Below are 7667 nucleotides of genomic sequence, written 5' to 3'. Positions count from 1 at the left end.
AAATTTAGGATCTTTAAAGACATCTGGTCAGCAATGCCAGAGCTGGTGATTGAGATTAATAATGGAAAAGCCTTAGTCCAGTGTTTGCGTCCTCCCTCCCCCTTCTCCGGCCTGGGGCCGGCGGCCGCTCCAGGCGTGGCCGGCCCAAGGATGGAGGCATTTAGGCCCCCCACCCCCACCTTGACCTCTGTGAGTTTAAGTTTTCAGGTTTTCCACTTATCCGGCCTGTCTGTGTGTTTTCTAATTATGAAGGCGGCTGATTCTCCCCCACATCTGATACAAATCCACTCAACTTAATAAATGCGTTACCGGGGCCACTGCTCGCTGAAGCCTCAGGATCACCCCCAGACTCACAGCTCCGAGTTCACTGTCAGGAGCCTCCTCAGGTCCGGGAGTAACGGGACATGCTGAAAGGGCTGAAGTTGGCCGTCGTCCCCCTTTACTCTGAAGCCCAAGGCCCCCAGTTCTCAGGACCCATGTCTAATTCTGCGGTGGATTTGTCTCCAGGCTGAAGCAGCTGGACAAGCACAGCCAGGCCACAGCCCAGCAATTGCTGCAGCTGCTCAACAAGCAGGACCAGCTCCTGCTGGAGAGGCAGACCCTGTCAGAGGAGGTGGATCATCTGAGAGCCCAGGTACCGTGCCAGCCCAGCGCTGGGGTGGGCGTCTTCAGGGCAGGCCCGCCCAGGGGACACTGGGGTCTGCAGGCTCACCCATCAGGGGACTCAATGGGGTCTGCATCGTGCTCTTGTCCTCCTTCCTGGTTTCAGAGCTGCATCTTAACTGGCTAAGATTTCCAGTGACCACAGTGCTCAGCCAGTAAGGTAGGAGGGGGTCCAGAAGAATGTGCTGGGCAGTGGGGGACACAGAGACCTGTGAGCCAGGAGCCTGACCTCCCTAGAGAGCCACACCAAGTGCTAAGCTGTGCCAGGCAGGAACCGCTACCAGGGGTGCAGGAGGCAGGGCGAGGCCTGCGGTGGTCAGGAGGCTCTTAGGAGGAGGTTGGCTTTGAACTGCCCCTGGAGGTTTGAATTGGTTGAGGAATGAGATGCTCCCAGTTATGGGGGTCATTGCGACTGGAATGCAGGCGTTTTGTGCTAAATTAGCTGGCTGATAACTGAGCTAGGATTCTGAGGGCTTGCAGAGGGCCTAGCAGTGGCACACATATAACGTGCAGTAACTCCCTTTACCCTGAACAAGCCTTCAGGGCTGGTTATTGTCCCCATTTTACAGATAGGGAAGCTGAAGCTCAAACAAGTGTCTGTAACTAGCAAGTGAGGACACTGAATGGAACCTAAGTCTCACTCCACAGCCCAGGCTTTTCAGGTTAGACCCTTGGCCGTGAGCGGGGAAAGTGCCCAGGTGAGTCCGGAGTACAGCATGAAAGCATTTTTTTCTAAATTGCTTCTCTTCCTGTCAGAGAGGCTGGGCTTTTTGCCCCATCGAGCAATTTGTTAGGATAATGAGGTGGTCCGTGGCTGGCCGTGGCCTCAGCCTTTAATTAGGATTGCACCCAGGTGCTCTGTGAGTGCCCGGGGGACGTCACGCAGTCCGTGCTTGGAATGATTCATGGGAAAATGCATCTGGAAATGAAAAGGATGAGAACTTGTCTGTCATTGTCCTTTCAAAATGACCATGTGCCAAATGGATATCGGGAGCCTCTATCCACTGAGTGATTCTCCCACTCGGCCCACAAATTCGTCTGCAAAATACTCATTTGTTCCACAAATAGTAAGTGAACACCCCATCCCATGCCAGCCACTGAAGTAAGGCCTGGGGATGAGGGCCTCCGAGGCTGCTCACAGGGAAGATGGAGCCCGCTGCTCCGGGTCCGAGCCACACGCCACGGTCGTCCGGGACGCCCGTGCGCAAATGAAAGGAGCGCGGTTCTCGGGCCTGTCCTCACACGCGCAGGCAGCATCCGGGCTCCTGGCGCAGGCATCAGCATTCTAACAGACAGGGTGGTCCTGACGGACACTGAGGTTTCAGAACTGCTGACGCGTCTGCAGGCAGAAAGAACAGAGAATGATTCCAGCCCGTGTTGTGGGCGCGAGGCCCTGAGCAGGTCACTGAGCCTCAGTTTGCCCGTCGGCGCAGCAGGCGTCCTGTCAGGCCAACTCGAAGGGCTGCAAGGTGCTGGGCAGGATCACTTGCCGGGGAAGTGCCAGGGTTTTTCTTTTCTTCTACGGAAACTTGAGAAGGCCCCGGGGGAAGCACAGGGAAGGCGGGGCCCTGTGGCGCCAGCAGCCAGGTGACGAGGTGACGATGCTCACTCCTCTCTCCCCTGCTTCGCCAACGGGCTCAGGCTCCTCTCCCTGCACCAACCTAGGCCAGCACCTGACTGACTGGGCAGGTCCTGCGGGAGGCCCTGGTGGTGTCAGCCAAAGGTCACGGCCACCGGGTGGTCTCCAGGCAGGTGACATGGCCTCCTGCCAGGTATGGTGGAGGGACGGCGCTTCATGACATGAGTATTTCGACCTCTAAGAGCCGGGAACTACTTAAGCGGATTGCGGGGCATCTTCTTGACAAGCTCTGAGCACATGGCAGTTCCCTTTCCATGTGGACTAGATCATTGTCGTCGTGTGGAGTTTGCCTTTAACTCCCCATCTCCCCACCTCACAGCCCACTTCTTATCCTGGATCATCAGTGCTTACAAACCTCTTCAATTCAAATGGATTGAAAAATTTATGTGAAATACATTAAGCGCGCACACACACACACACACACACACACACACACACACACCCCAAAAAAAATGCTCAGGAAAACGAGCAGGCCCTTCTTCCCTTTGCCTGAAGCAACAGAAACGATCTGACCATCCTGTGCTCTCAGAGACCTGCCAGCCTGGCTCACCTCAGGTCCACATGTTACATTTGGAGTTGTTTTAATATGAACATGACAAAAGAAGTTTGGTAGGGGAACCATTGGCTTCAGAGCAAATGCTAGTGTTCAGACGAGGCAGGAACCCAGATTTGCAAGCTCTGCAGAATATCTAAACCGGAAGGCCTGGCCTTTCCAGCCAGGTGTGGCGCTGGACCTGCTTTGACCGTGGAATGAACTTGAACTGTAGCTTCGCATCCCTTGAGCCCTCGAAGTGAGTATGAGCAGCCAGGCTCCCTCTCTTCCTGGCGAGGGCGCTCTGGCTCCTGTCTGGTTTCCGGATGCTTCCATTTCCTCAGCCTGGACGAATTAAGCATAATCACTGAATTTCGCACGTCAGCCTCTAAGAATTTCTGTCCACTTAATGCCCAAAAGAGAATGGACATTTTCTGGCCCAGGCATCTGCTCTGGAGCCGAGCCACGTCCCTCTGATTTGCTGTTCTGTACCAGCCCCATGTCCTGAAGCAGGCGACGGGGCTCAGGGCTGGCCTGTGGCCTCTGACAGGAAACATCTAGCCTGTTTAGAAGGCTTTATTATTCTAAATTGTTTCTGCTTAACTTCGGAAACGTGCACAGCAGCACGTCTGGCAGAGGGAGCCAGGCACAGTCGTAACTATGCCTCAGTGACATTTGGCCCTGAGAATTCCCATCTTGCCCTTAAAAGCTGCTGTGGTGAGTGAGGTGAGCTGGCCAGAGGGGGCCTGCCTGGGGCTGTTGCTCAGGGCGCTGACCACCAAGCTCAAGGCTGCTTTTCACTTGTTCTTAGTTTAGGACTAAACACAATGGCTTTATTAACCTCCCACCTCACTCAGGGTGGGGCAGGGAAGCTTCTGGAAAATGGCTTTTAAAACACACGAGATGCTGCTTTGGTCCTTGTGAAGAAACAGACATGGCAGCACTAACCCAGGCCGACTCTGAGCCAGGCCCGCGCCTCTCCTCAGGCTTAGGTCTTGGTGTGAGGGCCACGGGAGCAGGAGCTGGGGCGCAGGCCCCACGGGGGCATCGGGCCCTTGGTGGGGGTGGTAGAGTGGGGGCGGTGTCCAGGGCGAGGAACCAGGGGCCCAGGGGAGTTTAGACGAGGCCTGACAGCTGGGAGCCGGGTCAGGGGTCTGTGACCCAGTGCAGGGTGGGGGTGGCTCACATCTGGCCAGGAAGGGTGGTGCCAGCTGGTGAGGAAATCAGAGTCTTTCTTGGGGAGAATGAATGGCATCTGAGAGGTGAGAAAGAGTGGAGATCATCTGTCCACTTAGAGGACTGTCTGATACGCCAGATGATTTTATTTATTTATTTGGTGATGAATATGGTTTCAGCCGATTTGCATTTTCTGGTAGCCACCGTCTCACCAGGCCATTTGGTCCATCCTCCATTCAGTCCCTTCAGACGAATCACTTTTACAGTTGAGAAAACAGCATCTGAAACTGACTCACCAGTGATTAATCAGTTGGCCCTATGACTTTTGAGCATTCTTGGCAGTGAATTTACTTTCTAATTTGATTTAAACTTGTGTGCGGATCCAGCAGCCATATGTGATTATACTCAAAATCGTGGACATTATCTCGTTACACCAGAGGACTCGTGGAAGGGAGCTGAAAACCAGCACGAGACACAAAGCCCCACAAGATGACGAAGGGAGGGAAGGCCCATTTGTGACCTGAAGCAAAGGGAGGAGGGAGGCTTCGGGAAGCTGAGCATGAAGCCACCGCGAGGCTGGGGCTAGCTGATGAGCTGAAGGCTGCACAAGGAGCCATGGTCGCCCAAGCGGGGACTTGGAGGTGCTCATGGGGTTTTTGGGGTCCTTCCTGGAACCCTGGGGGCTTTGACCAGCTGACGTAGGAGCTTCCATGAAGTTAGCTACCTGGAAGACAGATGGTGCTTGAATAGAACAGCAAATACACTGAATAAAATAAATTAAAAGCCTCCTCCTGAACCAAGATTTTTTGGAAAGAATTCTAAATAGATGAAAACAAACAATTTGATTTCAACCAAATTGTTGTTTTTTTGTTTTTATCCTGATTTTCACCCGAATTGTCAGTCTCAAAAATAAACACTGATACATTCCCAGAAAATATTTTTCAAATAAAAACTGACTCTGTTAAAGTTTGCCCTGATTCTTTCAAAACTGTGTACAAGACACTGTCAACCAAAGTGACTTGCATATTTTTTTAAATAAACTTGAACATATGCAGCTAAAATGTCATTAACTCCCTGTTCTCTGGGTGTTTTTAAAGGATGACACAAGACCCCTGGTGCTGTATTTCCAGCGTGAGGGTGTTAGGCCATCAGAGCAGCTTCCTCCAGCAACGCACAGTGTCGCTTGACTTTGTTTTTTAAAGGCCTGCGCGTAATTATTATTGAAAAACACGTACTGCTTCATTTCAGCCGAACTTGCTCTTCCGTTAACAGTTCCCTTTGTCCAAGAGCGAATAATTTCAGAGGAAGTCCCATGGAAGAAAAAGAAGCTAAATTTTATACCGCTTCGGATCCATTCGCTCCACTTATTGCTTCCCGAGTCAGACATTACATTTTGCAATAGAAATTCACAATCAAGATTTTAAAGGGAGCTAAATATTTTAATCCAATTAGACAAGTGAACAAAACACTGAATATTACATGTAGTGTAGATAAGTGGTTCTTGCCTTTAAAAGACTGTAATTCCGTCACATTACAACCCCAAATGTCAATGTTGTCTTTATTTTTAACGCTTTCAAACATGAGGCAGCCAGAGGCTCCACTCTCTGCTGTTGGTGACACGGTCTGTCCTTTGGGAATTCTTAAAATCTACTTACCATGGAAACATGGTTCGTGTAAGGCACAGACACCTGCCCGTGTGCAGAGGCGTTCTCGTGACTTCGGGGATCTGAGAAGGCTGGAGGGCTGCACAGCCGGGGCCCGCGAGCTGCAGAGGGAAGTGCGTTTGCGTGAGCTCCGGGGACGAGATGGGTGGCGCGTGCCAGGCCCTGGGGCGCGCACGTCCTCAAACTCGGACCCCTCCCGTCTGGGTGCGCCATTCCCAGCCTACCCCACGTCACAGCCCCAGTCCAGTCCCCAGTCACAGGTCCCAAGATGCTCCTTCCTAAAAAACCAAGGAGCCGGGTCCCCACCTTCTCTCCAAGCACGGCTTGCCTGCCTCCCCTTCATTTTGCTGGCTTCCACGGTCTTCCGTTTGGGGAGCACAGAGGCAGCAGAGCCGGGCCCCATAGGTGGGGAAAATGGGCCTTGAGCAATGGCTGCTGCCGAGCCTCACTGTTGGCGGCCAAGCCAGCAGCCGGGAGGGAGGACTGGACAGCGGGCCCGCGACCTGGCCGTGAACTCCTGCCCGCTCCGCAGCTGGCAGCAGCCAGATTTCAAGGAAGGCTGTGCCCAGAGAAGTGGGCGAGGGGCCCAGCCAGAGTTGCGATCCCTCAGGGGAGACAGGACCCTACTGACCCCGAGGTGCCATCCCTGTGACCTGTGCTGGGTAGGGAGGACCCGCCTTCACACAGGTGAGCACTCACGTTTGGAGGCTGTGTTTCCACAAAGTTCTGCAGAGGGCCGGTGAGGGCCCTTCCTCTTGGACAAGTCAGTGACCACCTGTGGTTCCCTTGGCTCGTCTGTTCCGGATGGCCTGCCCAAGTGGACTTCCGCTTCATCCCCTCTGTGGGGGCTCGCCCGCCCTTCCACTAAGCTGTCAAAAGGCCACTGAAGAGCCTGGCTTCCGAGGTCCAGTTGCCCAGGTTCAAACCTCAGCTCTGTGCCACTTCAGGGGAATTTTTCAGCTTCCATATCACTGTTCCTGGCTTTTAAAAGTTAATAATAGACCCTTTAAAAGGGAGCTCCTGCACTCCCTATGCGGAGCCCCACGGAGGGGGCCAGGGAGACGAGGAGCCAGCACTGAGGTCACTGTGGGCGTGAAAGGGCCACGTGGATAATCGTTTAACATCCTTTTTGTACAGATAGAAACATTAGGCGTGGAGGGGTGACGGGAATGGAACTGAGAGGTGATCGAATGGGCAGGGAGCCGAACTTCCGGAGAGGCTGGTTGTCATCCCCGGGCTGGGGCAGGCTGGACGGGGTGGCTGCCCTCCCGGGGGAAGGCGGCCGCCCTGGCCCACAGCAGCACTGGGAGCAGCGCCCTACTCCCAAAGCGAGGGCAGGGGACCCCAGGGCAAGCTTTGAAATGCCCCAGGAGGAGGTGGGGCCGGGATCCTGCACTCTCTGGTTAAAAAATAGATGCTTTCTTGCCAAAGGCCCAAGGACGAGGCCACTTTTAACCTGGACACAGAAACTGCACAAGCCAGTTGGGGAGCAGGAAGCGGGGGTGTTCGATTTGCAGGGGCAGCTGAGAGGCCGGGGCGGAGGCCAGGGCAGGGCGAGGCTGCAGTTCCTCCTGTGGTGTGTCATGAAGCCCCCCGCGCACACGGGCTTGAGAACAAAGCTGCAGGGCAGGCTCCGCTGGACCCCACTGCCCCGTCACCTGGGGAACAGTTGAGGCCATCCAGACAGACTCCTTTTTTCAAACTCGGAATTCGAAGTCAAACTTCAAAAATAAATTAGACACAAAAGTCAGAGTTTGTGGAGAGGCGGCTCTGTCAGGATTTAAAATGGGAGCAAAGCAAATGCGTTCGCTAGAGCAAGCTTGCCGATGGGAGCATTTCTGTCCTCGGTGGACAGTATTTCAGAGAGCGGCTGCCAGGGTGTCCTGCGGGCTGTCCTCTGACTGGAGGGCAGCCACAGACAACCGCAGATGTGGCCACGCCACCCGAGGGGGCCACGGTCAGGGGCCTTGGTGACAAGTTGAAAGGCAGAAGG

General features: G+C 54.1%; 1 protein-coding gene across 1 annotated transcript in view; it reads left to right on the top strand.

The window, feature by feature from the left end:
• SDCCAG8 (serologically defined colon cancer antigen 8) overlaps positions 1 to 7667 on the top strand; it is a 206094-nt gene that overhangs the window by 196232 nt on the left and 2195 nt on the right. The window contains exon 17 of the mRNA XM_011370073.2: positions 508 to 634. Coding sequence (XP_011368375.1) covers positions 508 to 634 — 127 coding nt within the window. The remainder of the gene's footprint in view (positions 1 to 507; positions 635 to 7667) is intronic.

This window comes from Pteropus vampyrus, unplaced genomic scaffold, assembly GCF_000151845.1.
Source record: "Pteropus vampyrus isolate Shadow unplaced genomic scaffold, Pvam_2.0 Scaffold159, whole genome shotgun sequence".
Lineage (NCBI taxonomy): Eukaryota > Metazoa > Chordata > Mammalia > Chiroptera > Pteropodidae > Pteropus > Pteropus vampyrus.
This window is presented reverse-complemented; position numbering and strand designations above follow the sequence as displayed.